Source organism: Fringilla coelebs (genome assembly GCF_963513975.1).
Source record: "Fringilla coelebs genome assembly, chromosome: 5".
NCBI classification, from domain to species: Eukaryota; Metazoa; Chordata; class Aves; order Passeriformes; family Fringillidae; genus Fringilla; species Fringilla coelebs.
In genome coordinates, this window is record NC_140033.1 from 49,941,309 (window position 1) to 49,960,281 (window position 18,973).

At 48.7% G+C, this 18,973-nt stretch overlaps 3 protein-coding genes across 3 annotated transcripts; 1 reads left to right on the top strand and 2 right to left on the bottom strand.

Annotated features, from left to right (window-relative positions):
• Nucleotides 1–606: 606 nt before the first annotated feature.
• On the top strand, nucleotides 607–10,687 carry JOSD1 (Josephin domain containing 1). Its single transcript, XM_084205845.1, has 4 exons — nucleotides 607–1,508; nucleotides 6,657–6,785; nucleotides 6,896–7,090; nucleotides 8,301–10,687. The coding sequence occupies exons 1-4, from the start codon at nucleotides 1,324–1,326 to the stop codon at nucleotides 8,398–8,400; spliced, it is 609 nt and encodes a 202-aa protein (XP_084061971.1). The 5' UTR covers nucleotides 607–1,323; the 3' UTR covers nucleotides 8,401–10,687.
• Nucleotides 10,688–10,938: 251 nt separating this feature from the next.
• Nucleotides 10,939–12,815, bottom strand: TOMM22 (translocase of outer mitochondrial membrane 22). The gene is made up of 4 exons (XM_084205410.1): nucleotides 12,686–12,815; nucleotides 12,467–12,585; nucleotides 12,050–12,167; nucleotides 10,939–11,647 (listed from the first exon to the last, which is right to left on the bottom strand). The coding sequence occupies exons 1-4, from the start codon at nucleotides 12,794–12,796 to the stop codon at nucleotides 11,573–11,575; spliced, it is 423 nt and encodes a 140-aa protein (XP_084061536.1). The 5' UTR covers nucleotides 12,797–12,815; the 3' UTR covers nucleotides 10,939–11,572.
• Nucleotides 12,816–13,175: 360 nt separating this feature from the next.
• CBY1 (chibby 1, beta catenin antagonist) lies at nucleotides 13,176–15,557 on the bottom strand (the record flags this gene model as incomplete). The annotated part of the gene is made up of 4 exons (XM_084205951.1): nucleotides 13,176–13,528; nucleotides 14,368–14,483; nucleotides 14,568–14,673; nucleotides 15,378–15,557. The coding sequence occupies 4 exons, from the start codon at nucleotides 15,555–15,557 to the stop codon at nucleotides 13,448–13,450; spliced, it is 483 nt and encodes a 160-aa protein (XP_084062077.1). The 3' UTR covers nucleotides 13,176–13,447.
• Between the last annotated feature and the right edge of the window lie 3,416 nt (nucleotides 15,558–18,973).

An 18,973-nucleotide genomic window follows, 5' to 3' on the forward strand; every position in this document is an offset into this window, starting at 1 on the left:
TCCGCCAGCCACACTCACGCTTGTGGCACCACCGCCAGAGGCGCCAACCAGTGGCACAGAACGAAGCCGGGGGGGGAGTTACGTTTGTTTATTCAGCGGGCGGTGAGAGCGCTTTCGCTTATGTCCCGGCTCGTTTTGCCGCTGACGTAGAGGGGGCGTGGCCGACGTCGGCGCGTGCGGGGGGCGGGGGGGGCGCGCGTGTGTGCGTGCGTGCGCGAGAGTGGCGCGAGCGGGGCCCGGCGCGCGCGTGCGCCGGCGCGGGGCGGCCCCAGGGGCCGAGCGGGCGGTGAGGAGCCGTCGGCGGGACCCGACCCGCCTAGCCTGGCCTGGCCTGGCCTGGCCTGGCCCGGCCTGGCCCGGCTCGGCGGGGCCCCTCCAACCCTCCCGAGGGCAAGGGCGGGCGTCTCGGCCCAGCGGCGAGCCCTGAAGGGCTGGGTGGGGGTTAGACGGGGGCCTCTCTTCAGCGCGGTGGGTTGCGGGGGTCGCTGGGCCTCGGTCGTGGGAAGCGGCTCCCGCCTGGGTTGCTGTTGCTGTTGTTTTGGTGGTGGTGGTGGTGGTGGTTGTGAAGGCGTAGGGTGGGGAGGGGCGGGGTGGAAAGGTGCGAGGCAGGCCGTGGGGCTGGTCCCGCCTGCCCTACCCTCACTCCCAGGGGCTTTGTGCTGCCTCTGGTTGCTAACGGAGACTTCCCTTTGTCGGAGCGCAGGGTGACCTGTGAGGAGTCGCCTTCCCCGCAGCTTGGACTTGGGTATCTCGTGGCCTAGCAAGAAGTGGTTTCCTTTCCCGAGCTGTTGGCATCTTCCTGCCGGGATTCAGTCGTTCCCAAAGGAATGGAGGAATGCAGCTGATAAGTGCTTAACCACCCTGTGCTCCTATAGGCAGTACCAGGCGCTGGCTTCACCTTCCCTTTGGCACTTCGAGGGTGGGCCTCTCCTTGTTACCTGGTCTGGGTACTTTTTTTAGTGGCACTGTAGACCAAAGGAGATGGAAGAAAAGGAGCGATGTGATAAATTCCAGCTGGTACCTTGACACTAAGGAGAAGTATATATTTTGACATTTTAATTTTTTTTTTTCTGTGGAGGGGAGGGAAATACTACATTTTATGCGGTATGGGAGGAGGGAGGTTGCAGATCTTCATGTGGTTTTTAAAACCAGCTGTGAGAGGCAATTACTGAATAAACTGAAGAACAAGAGGAGGATTCGTAAGCTGGAAGCAGCTCTAGCCCACAAAAGAAAGGGGCAGTGGGCTGCTGTTGTGACTGTGGAGGCAGAAACTCCAGCCTCCTTCATTTTTCACCACCTACTCCCCATCCACCCATCGAGAAAATGAGTTGTGTGCCATGGAAAGGTGACAAGACCAAATCGGAATCGCCAGAGCCATCCCAGCAACCGCCACAGCACATTTACCATGAGAAGCAACGTAGGGAGCTGTGTGCCCTCCATGCCCTCAACAATGTCTTCCAGGACAGCAACGCCTTCACTAGGGAAACCTTGCAGGAGATTTTCCAGAGGTAGGATGTTCTCTGTATTGGCATTAGCTTCCCCTTGACCTCAGCTGATTGGAGGAATTTTTGGGTGTTATCTGGGGGGAAGTAGAAAGAAAAGGAGTCTTTCAGACTGTGCCACTGCTTTGAATTGAATGTATCTTGCTTTTTTAACTGCAGCGGGTTTTTTTTTTGTCCTTCCATGCAGAAATTCTTTCTCATTTTACTTGTTTCTTAACCTGTTCTGGCTGCCAGCTTTGGGTCCAAGGGTTTTATTGTAGATGCTGTTGTGGTTGGAGTGTTGTCTTCCTCTCTACTCACCTCAACGCCTCTTCTACCTGTCTTCCACATTTTTGTCCCTTACTTGTGTAGATAAATTACCTAGATGTTAATAATGGATTTGGGGATTGCCTTAGGAGAATGAAGGTAGCAGGAATGACTTACTGACTTAGTACTGCAACATTTGTAAAATTTTTAGAAATTTGGAGTTTTGCCAAATGAGTGATTCCTTATTCAAGAGGTTCAGTGAAGTTCTTCAAATATTGCTTTTTTTTCCATGCAGCAAGATTCTCTGTACTCTCAAACTGGATTTAATTTCAGTAGCTGGATGCCTGTTTCCTGTGGCATTGCTAAATGTTTCCCAGGAGCTCCAGATAATTAATAAAGTAGTTTTGAGTTTTACAGGGATGAATATAAATTATTGACGTGGCCTGTGCAATAGCTCATATTTTGCTCAGTGTTTATTTTATGGTGTTTTGATGCTGTATGGTAATTCTCCTGTGTGAGCCTTTATGAGTTCTGGTGACCCACCACTGATGAATCTAAGTGATGATAAAAGAAATGATGGAAAAGGGCTCTCCTGTGGTACTCAACATGCAGATGTTATAAACATTGTGTAAGTTATGGCTGAATACCTGCTAACAGCAGTTGCCAGCATCTTGTGTTTGTGACAAGCAGGAGATCCCACATCATAGCAGCACGTGCTGTGGGATGAGGCAGTCGTGGGTACCCTGTGCTGATGAGCAGGGAGTTGTGGGCCTGTTGTAGCTCTCCTGAAAACTGGCAAATTTATGAAACTGGTGCTTGACTCATCAAACTCATGCCTGTCTTTGGCAAAGAATGTGGTGGACAATAACAAGTATCAGATTGAAATGCTATTTATTGTAATGTTGCAGATAAAATTGCTGCTGGTGGAGTGGAGCTGTCCATGTCAGGCTCAAGGCACTCTTTGTCCAGTGTAAACACACTGTGGTTTTGTTCCAGAGCAGCAATTGTCAGAATCTTAATCACAGCTGGAATGCTCTTGGCCTGAGGCAAACAAAGGCAGTTCATGTGGTAGAAGGAGTGTGATGATCTAATTAGTTGGCTTTCATTGCGTTTGGTGAGACAGAATTAGTGTGCAGCATGAAACCTCTCAGAAAAAGCCTGGATATTAATCTTGTTGGACCTCTTTCCCTAGAAGGGAGAGTTTGTCTTTTATTCCAACCTGCAGTTGTTCCATCCTGATATTCAGATCAAGATACACAGATTGATTCAGCCCCATGGTAGTATGGAAATACACATGGATATTCCTCTCGGAAATGGATGAGCTATAAGTTATACAAAAGAATTGCCACTGCCTTTCTATTTCTGTTGGGTGACTGCTTGTGTGTAGCTCTTTGACTTGCCTTTGAGAAGCATGAATTTAGTTGCCCTTCTTATGTCACTTGTCTTTTCCTGTGTCTACTTACATTCTATGTATTGGTAAAGGACAGATAAATATTTTTAATAACCTGCAAAAATGTTGAGGTCTGATTTTTAAACCTGGTGTTGATAAGGTAACAAAAATCACAAATAAGCTCTCTAGCTTTTACCACATTCCTTGGAGAATGATTGAACCACATTGCTTAATCATTAGCTTCCCTCTTGCTGCATCCTATTGTGTAAGGCCAGGGTAGTCTGATGATTATCATCTCAAGCATATGCTGAAACTTGGTCTAGGCACCCCTCTGATTGTGTAGTCTTTCCCTCTTCTTTTCTCTAAAACAAGAAATACCTTTTTGATGTTCCTCTGGCTTTTGTTGCAGGAAGTATGATTGCATGTTCCAAGTGTTGCATGGAGATACAAACAAATCTCTTTGCTTCACTGGAGTCTGCATAGTGGGACCTGATTAGGAAAAACAGCTGCATGCAGGAATCTTGGAGCCCCTTGTGTTAAGACAACATGTTGTCTTAGATGAAAGTTTCTGTTTGAAAGATCGGGAGGATTACTTACCTGGATTTCTGTCCAGCTTTGTCAGTCTTCCTCAGCTCAGTGGCTAGATAAAATATACCAAAACAACAATTTTAATTCCTTGCCTGGTCAGAATCCTTCAGCTGATGATTGTGGACCCTGCTTAGGTATGTGTGGATCAAGATGTTGAGGTGGTTCTTGGGGCAAGTTTGCTCACACATGCCAGTTTTTTGTTGCCCATGCTGGTTACCTCATCGCATTTCTGGGACTCTGGAAGTTATGTGAAGGAACAAAGATGAATGTGTTATTTCAGCTCTTGAATAAACTTGTCTGGAAAATGGTACCATGAGAGGGTGCTTCTGCAGCCCAATGTAAGGTTTTCTTTGCTCGCTGGCGCTTAGGAGAGTTGGTAGATTGAAGCAATCATCTTGAGGAATTAGGCATAGCCAAGTGATCTTGCTTTATGGACATGCTGGAAGAGCTGTGACAAGCTGCAGGTTTTATCTCTGTGATTAGTAAAATACACCCCCATGGTGGGTATTAACAGCTTTTCCTCTTACCATGTTATTGTGGACTTCTCGTCCTTCTGTAGTGAACATGCTTCCCAGACTTTTCTGCTGCAGACTGCTCCACTGCAGAAAAACTCAAGAGCTGAAGACAAAGACTACCTGTCTGTAGCCTCTCCAGCCTTGATTGCTCTGAAATTCCCTACTCAGTCCACTGCTTTTTTGTCAAATGCCTTTGCTGTCAGGGTGTCGCTGAAAACTGGGAAATAAACTCTCCCCAGCTGGTTAAGGAGGAAAGCTGAGATTACTTTATTCAGCGTGCTGGGTGCATGGGGATTGCTCCACCTAACGTGTGCACCCAGCAGTCTGACTAGTCATATAGTCAGACCAGCTTATATGCATGAAACCAGTATATATTCACTGCATTTCTATTACAAGTGCATTATATTTCCTGAATACATGCATATATGTTAATTGTTTCTATGGATTTATTTGGATATCAGTAGGGGTATTTTGAGGGTCTTTGGTGGTCATTTGGGAACATCCCATTCCCTAAATTTTCCATTTATGGTTCTGGATCCTCTAATGAATCTTTTCACCTTGAGATATCTCAAGTATGTTGTCATGTCATGATGCACTTCTCTTATCATTCTTTGCCCTGGCTCTCTATCTTTGTTCTCAAAACTAAGACATCTGCTAATACATCCCAGTGGCTGATATAGGTAAATAAGGAAGCGCGAGCTGATACAAGACTATTAGTCACAGATGTAGGCAGTTAACACAAAGCCACATTAATCTCTGACATTAGTACAAGGTACTGTATGGTACAAAACTAAGCATTCATCACAGATAATGGGGATCAAACACTATTGTGCTAAAGTTAAAAAGATTTTCCACATCTTCCACCTCTGCTGCATGGACACCTTTTTAAAGAAATATAATTTGTTGGGTAAGAAGGCTGGGAATGCAGGAGGGCTGAGGGATTTCCAGTGATGAAATATGCCTGCAGAATATTCACTGTGGTACAGGCTGAGCAAAAAACTTGCAGAAACATTAGGAGTTTTGGGGATGGAGTTGACAGGAGGAGGAGGAGGCAGGTGAAATACAGATGTCTGGATGATATGAAATCTGAACTTTCACTAGCAGAATTAATGGAGTCCTTATCAATGGAAAGATCAATTCATCAGAACACAACTCATCTAAGGCTTGACTTTCTTTGGAGTGGCATTATGTGATGTTATTGTTCTCTGCTCCCAGTTTCCCCCATGCTTGCTTTTCCTGCTGTCATCTTCATAATAGTACATCCTGTTGTTTTCCCTCCTTACAAAATTTCTTAGGCAGAGGGGGGAAACGTAGAACCATAAAAGTGGCTAACAGGCTTTTTTTGCTACACATCTCCATGTTGTGTCTCACATCCATTATCTGAACTTGTGCAAAGGCTGTTATATATTTTTGGCATGTAACCTCATAGCAGCCCACAGCTTCCTCACAAGAGAAGGTGGAGGGGCACACATTGATCTCTCCCCTCTGGTGACCAGTAACAGGACCTAAAGGAATGGCATGAGGTACTGTCAGTGGAGGTTTAGTTTGGATATTAGGAAAAGGTTCTTCACCCAGAGGGTAATTGTGCACTGGAACAAACTCCCCAGGGAAGTGGTCACAGCACCAAGCCTGACAGAGTTGAAGAGGAGTTAGGACAATGCTGTCATACACATGGTGTGACCCTTGGGGCTGTCCTGTCTGGGACCAGGAGTGGGCTCCATGTGGATCCCTTCCAACTCAGGATATTCTGCAATTGTATGAACGTGTTAGACTGTGGTTCTGCATTTTTAGATGCTGTGGATATGCATCAAGTGATGTCTAAGCAAACTTAGAGGTTGAAGCTGAAGAGATTTGTTTGTATCAGGATTATCTGTTTAGTTGCCTACAGCAACAGATATTTTTTTATCATCTAGCAACCACAACAGCTTTGGAAAGCTCCCAACCCCAAGTATCTTCACAGTTTTGTGTCTGAAAATTTCTTTCACTTACCAGTGAAGGAGGAAGAACAACAACCTTTCCTGCAGCCAACCTCCCGTGCCTCTTTTGCTCACCCAGTTTTCAAGACTGCTGTTGACTGTTAGACTCTTGAAATTGTAATAGCCGCTATCCTAAACAGCAAACTTGCATTTACTCTGACTGTAAATTGAGGAAAAATCATAATTGAAGCATCCTTCAGAAGTACCAGTTCAAGGGGTCAGGGAGAAAGAGCTTTGTGATTTCTTTTCCGTTAGAGGTAGGATTTTTGGAGGCTTTGTACATCCAGGTTATTCTTAATGCATTACTTAGTTCCCTCAGCCATGGAATAGTTTGTGTTTAAACACAAAACCCCTGGAAATGGACTTCAAGTTATATAGCAGGTTGTGGAATACAGGTTCAGCAAACATCTGCTAGAGCAGTCTCCTCTTCTGTTTGCAGGCTGTCTCCCAACACCATGGTGACCCCCCACAAGAAGAGCATGCTGGGGAATGGGAACTATGATGTGAACGTGATTATGGCAGCACTTCAGACCAAAGGCTACGAGGCGGTTTGGTGGGATAAGCGCAGGTACCGAGAAGTTGTGTCATTCTGGAGGTGGCTACTCTTTGTAAAACTGAGAAAAAGATTGAAGTGAAAGCACCAGAACATAATCTGGTTGATGTTCTACACTCTTTCAGGGATGTTAACGCTATTGCCCTGTCTAACGTGATGGGCTTCATCATGAATCTGCCCTCCAGCCTTTGCTGGGGCCCCTTGAAGCTCCCCCTCAAGCGACAGCACTGGATCTGTGTCCGGGAGGTGGGAGGCACCTACTACAACCTCGACTCCAAGCTCAAGGTGCCCGAGTGGATTGGAGGTGAAAGTGAGCTCAGGTAGGATTTCCTGTAATCCGTCCCTGTTGGAGGTAAGAAGTCTGTCCTTAAACAGTTGGTGTTTGAAACATGTATGGCTGACTTTGAATTGTAAAAATTTGAGAGTAGTAAGGTTCTTCTGCCTCCGCTTGGATTTATGCCCCATTTGTGCAAAGCTAGGGAAATGCTTTTGGCCGTAGTGTCTCTATCAGCTCAGGAGAGCTTGACTTGGCCTCTCACGTGTCTGGCTCTGTCTGTGGCAAAGAGGCCATCTCTGGTAATAATGGGTGACACCTGCAACAGATGTGCTGTGCCCTGCTCCCTCCTCGAACATAACAGTATCAGCATTCTTTGCCTCTTTAGTAACAATCTGTCTGTCTCCAACAAAAGGCTTTCTAGACTAAAAGTGCAGCCTTATCCCTGAGAGCAGTAAGAGTTGTTTGTTAGGAATCACTTTTCCTATGTAAGCATATGCTGCCCTTCTGGCTTGGCTCCCCTTCCCTCTTCAAACTTAACACAAGAAGGTCATTGTAAATACTTTGTAAAGTTTCACCTGCTCTTGATTGCTGTTTAGCTTCTATTCCATCCTGCCATAAATCCTACTAGCAGCTTTGCTCCCTTGACTAGTCTTGTTCTGAGATAGGGATTGCACATGTGCAGTGTTTGCAGAGCCAGCCGTGCCACTGAAGTTTTGGTAAATTTCTGGGGTAAAGTAATTCTTGTGAAACTACTGTGCAGAGGTTCTGGTGGATTTTATCCTAGGTGTATCGTTCTTCAGCAATAAATTAGGGCTTTCTTTACTGGGAGTTCTGGAAATCTGGACCAAGAGATATTGGAGGAAATGTTGATTTTTCATATTTATTTGAAGTAATCCAAGTTTGGTATTAGAAAAAGCTTATGTGCAGAAAGGGCTAAAAAAACATGTCAAATGACCAAGTGGTACATTGCTGCTAAGGATGTCTGTATGATGGGGTGTTCTTTTTTTAGAATAAAAAGATTTTTTTTCCCCCCCAGATTTGTTGGAATTATTTAAAGTTAAGGTGGGATTCTTTATCTTGGAAATATGAAGAAACTAAATTTGGTTTTAATTCTGTTTTTCTTACCTTGGAAAGTAAGAAATTGGCATCTATATAGACTCATCTCTGCTGAGGTTAAGATAATATTTAATTGTTTTTATAGATGACAAAGTTCTACATTCAGTAGCACTTGTTTCTATTTCTCTGTATGATAGGAAATTTTTGAAACACCAGCTGAGAGGAAAGAACTGCGAACTCCTGTTGGTGGTGCCAGAGGAGGTGGAAGCACATCAGACCTGGAGAGCTGACGTGTGACCTGGGCCAGCTCTGTCCTCCCACTACAGTTCTTCCCCTTTACCAAACTCCTGATGTCCTAAAACCTGGATAATGGGTGCCCCAACTCTCTTCGTCTGGAATTTCCTTTGTTAGGCTCTTCTCTTCCTTCCTTGGTGCAATAGGGCAATGGCAAAGGACATTGGGGGTGGTGGGTGGGGAAGAACTGAGGGCAGAGCAGAGAAACTGGAAGCCAATCACTTTAATTGCAAGGTGGATGAGCTGCAGTACCCTTTGGCCAGCTGGAAGGCATCGCACTCTTGAAAAACTGGGCTGGGGAGAAAGAGTGCCTGGGAACACTAGGCCTCCATTTCCCCTTGTGGTTCGAGGCTGTGTGTGGTGGGATGGTGCTCCCTCCAGGGCTTGTCAGGAAGGAGCAGGGACTGAGCACGCTGCCACCTCTACAGTTCTCTCCCTCCAAAACAAATTGTTGTGAAGACATTTGCAATTCCTAAGGGTCTCTCAGGACACTCAGAACACAAGGAATGGTACGGTGCTCAGCACGACCCTCTGCTTTTTAGGGCTGGTTTGTGCTAGGAATTAGGAAACAATAATAAAACCAGTCATCTTCCAAGAAATTCTTCGGGTAGCTAGAGGATTCTTCCCTAGGGTCTCCAAGGATTTATGTATGTGGTGAGTTGTTGTTTGGCAGTGTGTGTCTGGCTAAGGTGACATGGAAACAGCAAGCACAGGATGACTGAGGAGTATCAAGTTTCTGTACTGGAGAGAGGCCACAATCTGCTTGGGTTCCTTCGTGCTATGGTGCGGTTTTTTTTACTATTTTTTAACAGTTTTTTTGGCTTTCTGCATGGTCACCCAGTAGTTTAGGGGCTCCTTGGAGAGAGGAATAAAGCTGAAGAGGTTTTCAAAGAAATTAATTCCCTTTTATTTTCCTCTCTCCAGAAATCCAGCCCACAGTCACAGATATAATGTGAAATGAAAGAGGTCAAGTTATAAAATAAAAATGGGCTGAGGAGGGAAGCCTTTATAGCAGTTTTGCTCTTTTATTGCTACCATCTGCTGGTGTGGGAGCTGCAGAGGGTCCACCAGAACTTCCAGGCATTGGAGACACTCTGGCTTGGTAGTTGAACCAGCCTCTCCTTTAGCATTGGCCAATAAACATTCCATTAATGGGTGATTTGCTTTTATCTGCCTTCCATGAGGAAGAGAAACTAGACATGGACACTAAGAAGAATCTCTACCAGCTGTTTCCCAGTGACCCAGGAGAGCTGTAGCTCAGCCATGCCTTCTGTGGCAGGAGAAGGAAATGATAAATCTGGAACTCACTTCATTGTGTTTAGCACTTCCTGGCTGAGCTGCTGATTGCTTCCATCTTTACATGTCTTGGTTGAACAGCAACCTCTGGGACCTGATGGAGCTTGAAGGATCCTGTTCCATCATGCAGGAAACTCTCATTGCTGATGTTTGAGCTGGTGAAAGGAGGGATTGTAATGACCTTTTCTCAGTTATTTTTCTCTTCAGAGCTCTGCAAATGCATGAGCAGGTGCTCGAACCTCAGAGACCACCAGAGTGGCACCGTCCCAACAGAGAACAGAGGCCACATGACGACAGGACGATGGTGTTTGCTGACCCCTGGACATCTGGCAAACACTTTTGCAGTCCTTTGAGCACAGCCTCCCGCAGTCAAGGGCAAATGGCTCTTAGTTTTAAAAAGTCCTATTTCGTAACACATTCCAATGACCAATACCAGCTGGCAGAGTTTTTAAACACTTTCCAGGCAGGATGTTCAGCCTGCAGGCATTCTGCTCCTGACTTGAAGCCATTTCTTCAAGAGGGGAAAATATAAATCTCAACAGCAACATTTTCTATGCTGATTGAAGTTGCACTTTGGAGAAAAACACCATTTGCATGGAAACTGCAAGCCAATGGATCAGTGCAAAATATGCAAAGATGTTTTAAAATACTTTGGGGCTGCTTTCCCAGGGGAGAAAGAGTGTGATCCAGCTGCTCAGGTAAAGGGAAAGTGTATGATCACATCCCTGTGGGAGGTGAGGCTGCTGTGCCCGGGGGTGGGTGAGCTGGTCCAGTCCCACTGCTCGGGAGCAGAGAAGCCCCTCTTTGTTTTCTTGCTTGTTTGGTTTTGTTAGAGCCTTGTCTTGGGTTTGTTTACAGAGATGTATTTTGTTTAACCAAATATTAAAAATGGAAAAAAAAAAGTTTCCATATAAATGTCCTATCACTTCTGTATGTTCAATTGAATTGTTCTGTAACAAAGTATGTAAAGGATAAATAAATTTTTTTTCTTTGGTTATAAAACCACCAAGTTTCTGTGCATTAAGAACCTTGAACGGGTGGACACTGGTGCTGAGGTAGGATCACCTCCCAGAATTCCCTCAAGCCAAACATGGCTTCCCCTCCCCTCTGAAGGTGACAAGGCCACATTGGTCCCTTCCACACTGCCAGGCCGTGCATGAAATGGAAAGATCCCTACCCAGAAATCCCCCAGCAGCTCTGAAAGAACTGAGCCTCCCTCAAGGACATCTATTAAAACCACACTGCTCAGGTTGGATTTATTTAATATTCCATACAAAAAAATACGCAGCTGATGTCTGTTCTACTTTATGAGGCAGAGAATCTGCGTGGATGTGATCGTCTCAAACCTGGCCTGCTGCTCCCTCGGTTCTCACACACACACAGCTGCAGTGAAAGTGTTTCTGCAGATGCATCTTCCCAAAGAGTATTTTCCATGGGGTATTGATTGCCACCGGCACCCCTCCTTCCTCTGCTGGGAAAGTCACACTTCCTGCCACCACTGTCCTTCAGCTCCAAATCAGGCAGGAAAGCATTTGTTGTGTTTGCCTGCTGCTTTTCAAAGCCTGACCTGTGCCCCAGGGTGTTTTGTGGGGGCAAGAAGCTGGCAGAGGAGCTCCCCTGGTCCAAGTCTATAACTGGTTATGGCATAGTGATTGAATAAAAGGAAATACTCATGATTTCTAAAGGAGAGGGGGATGCAGACAGGAGCCATCATCAGGTCCATAGGGGGGCTTCCCTCCCTCGTTATGAACAGGTCAATGTCCCAAAGGAGAACCAAAGATAAAAAGAAAAAATGCCCTGGCCCAACAAATCAACAGTTCAATATATCATAATCGCAAGGTCTTCCCACTTGATATGAATCCAACTCAGCTTCCGCAAATTAGATTTTTCCAGACAGCGGAGGCAGGGCCCCTGGCATTCCCCCTGAGAGCCCTGTGTTGGGTCCGAGGAGGATCTGGAAAGAAAACCATTCATTGAGGTGTTTCAAGGACACAAGATGTCTTGCCATGCTGTCCCCCCTCCCACAGGTATTGGTGGCCCTTTGCAGCACCAGTCCCGTGCCTGCTGCAGCAGCCAAGGACAGTGCCTGACCACAGCCCCTATTTCAGGCCCTCACAACATATTTTTGCTGGTAAAAGCCAGGTTGTACTTGCCAGGCATTGCCACCACTGGGAATCAGCAGGATTGTCCAATTAGAACATCCAGCCGGAGAATATGGTGGGATGAGTGAGGCCAGAGTGTACAACAGCGTGCACCCTTCTGCCCCGGCTCCCCAACACTGCTCACTGCAGGAGGTGCAGGCACTCCCGGCCAACTCTGCAGGGCCGGGACAGACGGCTGGGCCCTCCTGCCTCACCTGTCGCTGCTGCAGCTGCTGCTGTTGCTCCATCTGCAGTTTTTCGGTTTCAAAGACGACAGGAAGAACCAGAATCATGAATGAGGTGGTCCCAATCCACAGAGCTGCCCTAGAAAATCTATCAAGGATAAAGAACCCTAGGAATCAGTTCTTATTGGCACAATCCCGCGTTTCCCTTCCGTGCCTCAACCATAAGCCTGCCTCCAAATTCAACCCCGAGCTCCGGGGTGTCCCCTTATCCCCGCCCTTCCCAAGCCGCCCATAAACAAAACCCGTGATTCTGCCGCTCCCCGCAGGCCCCGCACTGCGTTACCAGCGGCCAAAGCCACCGCGAAAGCCGGCGGAGCCGCCCCGCGCCCCCGCTCTGCCCGCCGGGCCCGCTCCGAGGGGCTTCGGCCCGGCCCGCCGCCCCCTCACCTGTACATCTTCTGCGCTACCGTCAGCGACAGGTCGAACGTAGCCCCGGCCGCCGACCGGACGCACTCGGGGAACATCTCCGTGAGTCCCCACAGCCGCTCCGCCAGCGTCTCATCCAGCTGCGGGCGGCACCAACCATGTCAGGCCCCGCCGCACGGCCCTGCGCGCCCCGCGGGGTCACCGCGCCCGCAAGGCCTTTCCCGCCGCCTGCCCCGATACCTCCTCGTCGTCCTCCTCCTCCTCGTCGAGCTCGTCCTCCAGCTCCTCGGCCTTGCCCGCGCCGCCCTTGGGCAGCAGCTCCTCCGGGGACAGGGACGCCGCGGCCGCCATCGCCACCAGACAGGACGGAAGGAGCGGCGGCCAGAGCGTCGCCGGAAGCGCGGCGGCCAGAGCGCCACCCAGCCCGGGCGCGGCAGCGGCCCCTAGCGGCCCGGAGGAGCACCGGCCGCCCCCCCGCCCCGGCCCCCGCAGCACAGCGCGACGCGTTACAAACACCCTCAGAAACGGGTTTTAATTGCAAGGTTTTATATAAAGTATGCAAAACTCTCGAGAACGAGCAACTCCAGCATCCTGCTCGCCCAAGGCAGACGGTGAGCCTTGTACAAGCACCCGCGGGCTCCCCGGGGGGAGAGGCAGAGGTCTCCCCGCTTTGGTAAGCAGAGAAGGCGAGGAGGGGCCCTCACGGAGAGGGATCTGCCCCACCGCCTGCTGCCCGGCTGCCTTAGAGAAGAGGGTACCTGCGCTGGGCTGCGCTGAGGAAACGTAGCAAGGTAATAAAGTGCTCTGAGGAAAATCGTGTTAATTAACAGCGCTGTGGTGCCAAACCAGCCATTAGCAGTACCCACGGCACCACACAACGCTAGAGGCATCTCGGCACTCGTGGTCCCGTGAAACAAAGTACCTCCACACAGTACCAACATGGCTGGGAGGCCCCAGCCAGCCCCAGCATCCCGTGGGCCAAGACCCAGAACCATCTCTTGTTCACTTCTTCCTCCGGCTGTGCTGCTTCAGCTCCTCCAGCTCCTTCTCCATGAGGTGGGACTCGGCAGTGGTCTCAGAGAGCTGGAACGCACAGCAAACAACAACAGGAGAGTTAAAAGCTCGTGAGGCTTTTCCAACTTCACAGCACAACCGAGATTTACAGCCACAAGCCAGGTCCTGCGGGAGGCAATTTGTTCCTGTTGAGCAAGGGGGAAGCTGCCATGTCACGTTTTTCACTGAGATCACCTGGAAAACCTGGAGAGCATCTAGTGCTTCTGCTGAGTGTTCCAGCCACAAAAGCCATTTTCCAGTTTTAAAACACGTGAAGAGTAAAGAAATAAAATATTTGTTTAGAGTGACATAAAGGCTAAATCACTAATTAACTGCAAATAGATGTGTGTTCTGTTTCACTGAATGTCTCTCCAGATTTTAAGCATGAAAGCTGTGATCTCTGGCTAAGGTTGAATTTTGGTTTATTTACTGGAAACTCTTTCATCCACAGTTTTACACACAGGATAAACGTCTCTCACCCCTCATGACAGCAGATGGAAGCTTTAATCTTCTGTGACCAGCCTTCTGCGGCTGTAACTCAGTTTCATAGTTAGGGCAGAGGACAGAGTGGCAAGAAAAATGCCATATTCTGTGCAGAAAGGGAAACAGGAGACATGGCACTTGCAGGGGCTTCTGTCTCCTCAGTCACAGTGTTCACAACAAGCTCTGATGTGGGGGGAACCTTCCCCTCTTTTCACAGAGGGGATCAGGCTTTACTCCCACAGTCACTTTGCCATTACACCCGTGTTGCACGACAGGGTAAAGCAGAAAGTGGGGTGCACTGAGAACAGCCTTCTTCAGGGGACTCAGCACCCTCTGCCCGGGCATCCCCACTGCTATGGGCAGGCAGGAGTTGGGCAAAGGCTCACCATGTCCAGCAGAATATCCACTTTCAGCCGAAGTAGGTTGTTTTCTTCCTCGAGCTGCTGGTTTCGTTTGCGCAAGCGCTGCAGCTCCCTGCGATCCCCCAGGAAGCCTCCTGATTCTTGGAGGAAAGAAGGAGGTCAAAATACAGATGGTCAGCCAACCGTGGCTACTTCAGACCAGAGCAAGCTGAGCTGTACTCTACCTGAAACCCAGTGGCCATTTTCAAACTTCAGGCTCTGGCCAGCAAGGTTCATTGTGGGGGTGCCGTATTCCAGGCCCAGCTCAACCTCACGGGTGGATCTATCCAGCTGCAGGGAGAAGATCACACTCAGAGTTTCACAGAATTCCAGAGCCACCCCCTGATCTCCCATTTCTTAGTGACTGGCATTCCAGTGGAAGATGCTGGTCCAAATGGCTCCAGAGCCTGGAACCTTTGGGCGTGTACTACTTTGGTCATGTACTGCTGCAGTAGAGGACTGGTTCCTCTCACTGCCATCCCTGCTCTCACTGCCGTCCCTGCACCTTCTCCCACCTACACACTCATCTCCCTGCACTTGGAGACCACAGGTGAGAAGTTTTCAGTGACACAGTTCTGGACTGCAGGTGGGGTGATGATGGTTCTTCCCTGAGCTATTCCATTTCTAGCTTCATGTCAGTCAGTATGATCAGGAATGGTGCTGCACTGCAGGAAGAAACCAGCACAGTTGGAATAATAGAATACACTGAGGTAGAAAGAACCCACAAGGATCATTGAGTCCAACTCCTGGCCCTGCACAGAACCGTCTCCAAGAGCTGCACCGTGTGCTGTTCAAACACTTCCTGAACTGTCAGGCTTGGTGCTGTGCCCTGGGGAGTATATTCCAGAGCCCAACCACCCTCCGGGTGAAGAACTTTTTCCTGCCCCAGATGCAGCTGGGAGCCCTTGTAAGGGTTATGGCACTCACAGCAGGAGCCACCCACCCATGCCACCGAGACATGGCTCCTGCAGCAAAGCACAGGCGCTGGGACTCACCAGGTGCAGGTTGGACAGCGAGGCCCATTTCCTGGGGGGGGTCTTCTTCGGGCTGAAGGAGTTCCCAAAGAGAGGCATTGCACGCTGCTGGCCAGGCCTTTGGCGGGCTCCTGAAGGAGCAGGAGAGACACAACGGGTCTGAGGCTGTGAGCCAAGAGCAGCGATGTTTTCCCCAGGCATGTCCTCCCCAGGCAGAGCCCCTCATTCTCTCCAATGAGCTTCTCCCCAGGCAGAGCCCCCCAGCTCTCGGCCGAGACAGCGATTTGGGCGGCTCCAGGCCGCCACCCCGCCGCTGCCACCGGGCAGCAGCGGCCCTCCACGGCCACGTCCCTCGCACCTCCACCGCCACGTGACCGAGCCGGGCGGGGGACGGAGGAGCCGGTGCGAAGTGTCACCCACCCCGCCCCCCGCCCGCCCCGCCCGGCCCTCCCCGCCCCCGGTACCCCCAGCGCCGCGCGGCCCAGCACTTCGGGGGGGGCACGGGCCGTACCACCCTACGGGCACGGCGAGGAGCTGGAAGGGGAGCTCCGCGAAGCGCTGTTCCCCGCACGGTCCACCACCGGGATGCTCCTTTGTTCTGTTTTCCTTCCCTGAATCTCACTGCAAGCAGCGGGCTCGGCAACAGCGGAGCCGATGAAGAATGCCCCTGGGACCCCATCCCCCCGCGCCGCAGTGGTAGGGTCAGCCCCGCGGTGCGAGGGCGGTTGGGCCGGGCTGTTCCATCGAGCTTCGCCTTAATTCCGGGGGGGGCCGCACCTCTCCGTCGGGCCGCGCCCGCTCCCGGCGCTCGTATCCGCCGCCGGTGGGATCCGCCGCGTGTCCCGGGAGCGGTTTGCGGCCGCCGCGTTGCCGTGGCGATGGGATCCGCGGCTCCGCTCCGCCTCCCGTGCTGGAGGTAGACGGGGGCGGAGTGCCGGGCAGCGGGCTTGGGGGTCGGCCCTGCTCCCGGGCTGCGTCAAACTAGTGCCGTGCTGACGGCGCCTTCCTTAACACCTTCCCTAAAATGCGCGATTCGCCTGGAAGAGTTGTTTAAAGTGTTTTTGGTGGGGATTGTTTGTTTATTTTTTCAGATAAATAACTAAACCATTAGGCAGAGAACCCTCCCTTGCTTGGGAGCCTTGGAGAAGAAGTGGAGGAGTGAACCCGTCCTGGACTGCACGGGTTCAGGGGATGTGGAGCTGGAGAGAGCAGAACGGTACAGAACCGCAGAATGAGTTTGCTTGGAAAAGATCTCTGAGATCATCAGGTCCTGCCTTTGGCCGAACACCCCCATGTGAACGTGACCGTGACACTAAGTGCCATGTCCAGTCTCTTCTCTAACGCCTGCAGGGACAGTGACTCCACAGCCGGAGCTCCTCACACGCCTTCCTTTGAAGCAGTCCCAGCATCCTGATTTTCTGTGCACATTGCAAAGCCCTCCCTTTCAGCACATGATGGAATAAATTTAGATTCCTTGTGTTACTTGCTGGCTTGTATTCCATGGGAGGTGGCAGTGGCAGTTGGTTTGGATATTTTGAATGAATGGCATGGGTATGTGACATATATCACCAGCACTTTTTATGTTACAGAGGCAAAATGTCACTCCTAAACTATAAAATAATTCTCCAATATGATAGAATAGCAATCTGAAGTTACTTGCTTCATTGTTAAAAAAGCTTCTGTTGAGGACTTCCTGGGGCTTTCCTGAATATTTTTGGATTAATGAGGTACTGAGATGCTGACTTTAGTTAAAAGGGAAAAATAAAGACAAGGAGAAAAAAAAAAAACAGGGGGCAGGGAGATAAAAGGAGAAGAAAAGAAGAGAATCACCAACATTTTGATTTGGTTTGTACATGTATTAGTACTCCAGAAAAAAAAAAATTATCTAACAGACTTTCATTCCCAGAGTGCTTAATTGGCACCCTGCCTTAAATGAACCAGAAAATTGCTCACTTGGAATGAGAACTGGAAAAATAGCACAGTTAAATACGGTGACTTGAGACAAGAAAAATTTCTGGTGCTGCTGTATCTTTTGGTAGTCCAGCTAACCAATATTTGGTTCGTGCAGGACACATGCTATAAAACCAGTTGCTTTCAGACCCAAAATAGCAGAGTCTGTACACTGGAAAGAAGTGATTTTTGCAATAAGAGAAGTGATTATAATGGGGTGTGGGAGGAAGGCAACACCCTTAAAAGTAGAATAAAAACTCGCTGTTCAGAGCAAGGCCTTTGTGAAGTAGTTGTGGCTTCTATGACTATTTAATACCCATACATGTGCGTGCATATATTGGGTAAGAAAGATGAAAGGAAGGTCCAGGTAAATGAAGGCAAGTACTTTGGAAGATAAGCTGAGAGCATGTAAAATTACAAATTTGAAATGAGAACATAAAGGCAGCTCACCTGGGTGCTTATAAGAGCCAAAGACCATACAGGAGAGTGAGGGACTGAGCTCAGTTTGGTTGGGGTGGTTTTTTCAGTACTGTTCACCTTCCTAGAAGAAAACCTGCATGTTTCAGCACAGTTGTTGCTTGAGTTCTCCTTGTGCTGAGCAGGATGTGTTGTAGAAATACACTGTAATTATTATAAAACTAAACTGTCTCATGCATCTGGGGTCTCAGGGTGATTCTCTTACTGCCTCTTTCTGTAGAGCAGAGACTTGGAAAGAGCCAGGCAGCTCATCCCCACTGCCTTGGCATGGGAGGTGAATGCTTCCTTCTGTGCCTGGTTGCTGTGCCCATGGTGAGTAATCCCTGTGTGAATGGTCTCAGAGTTGGTAGGGCTTGTCAACAAGAGTTCAGAAATCTTTCCCTGGAGACTAAGAGAAGGAGGTTCAGTGTCTTGATTTCTGCTGTGATTTGCTTCAGGAATCTTTCTTCTGATGCAGGGTTTGACGAAATTTCATTTCTCACCAGACTCCATTTCCTTGAAAAATGCTACGGAATTTCCTCACTGCACCAACCTCCCAGGGTATTTTGGCAGCAGCTTTTCATTGTTTCTCCACCTACATCAGGTAGATACCAAGACAAGAACTGACTGTTGCTGTTTCTAGCATTGTCTCTCAGTATATTGCAAATACATACATATATATATTTATATATAGTTTGACATATGATTTTCAGCTATGTTAAGAGCATTATGGTGTAGTAGTGTGCATCCTTCTGTTCCTGTCACTCTGTGGGGAAAAGAACACCTAGCACACAGTCTTTCTCCCAGGACAATAACTACAGAGATCACTTAGGAGCTGCAAAAGCCTGTTAAATGGTGAAGAACCTGTATGTTACAGTCATTGTGTAAGGAAGCTGCTTATGTTCCCAGGAGGACATCTTTGAGAACACTGGTGGAAGGCTGAGAGATTGACAGGATGGAGATAGGGCTGTAGCAAATGGCAGTGTGGAAATTTTGGAATAGACCCAAGCTGTTCTTGGTAGCCTAATTTGGAGCATCTTCTTCAGCTTTTTTGGCTCAAAAGTGATAGAGAATCTATAGCTTAGATGTTCTCAGAGCTGCTTTTAACTCCATAGTGTGTCTCTTGCTTTTTATAAGGTATGCTGCAGGATTATTATTGTTCTCTGTTATATCAATAATTACAGGGAAACCCCATTGACTGGTGAATTCAG

What these genes read in the sequence shown, in the direction of transcription:
- JOSD1 (XM_084205845.1), top strand. Translation starts at nt 1,324, where the DNA reads ATGAGTTGTGTGCCATGGAAAGGTGACAAGACCAAATCGGAATCGCCA. An exon ending in TTGCAGGAGATTTTCCAGAG is followed by an intron (nt 1,509 to 6,656) that starts GTAGGATGTTCT and finishes TTCTGTTTGCAG; the next exon opens with GCTGTCTCCCAACACCATGG. An exon ending in GGAGGTGAAAGTGAGCTCAG is followed by an intron (nt 7,091 to 8,300) that starts GTAGGATTTCCT and finishes TCTGTATGATAG; the next exon opens with GAAATTTTTGAAACACCAGC.
- TOMM22 (XM_084205410.1), bottom strand. Translation starts at nt 12,796, where the DNA reads ATGGCGGCCGCGGCGTCCCTGTCCCCGGAGGAGCTGCTGCCCAAGGGC. An exon ending in AGGAGGAGGACGACGAGGAG is followed by an intron (nt 12,586 to 12,685) that starts GTATCGGGGCAG and finishes TGCCGCCCGCAG; the next exon opens with CTGGATGAGACGCTGGCGGA. An exon ending in GTAGCGCAGAAGATGTACAG is followed by an intron (nt 12,168 to 12,466) that starts GTGAGGGGGCGG and finishes TATCCTTGATAG; the next exon opens with ATTTTCTAGGGCAGCTCTGT.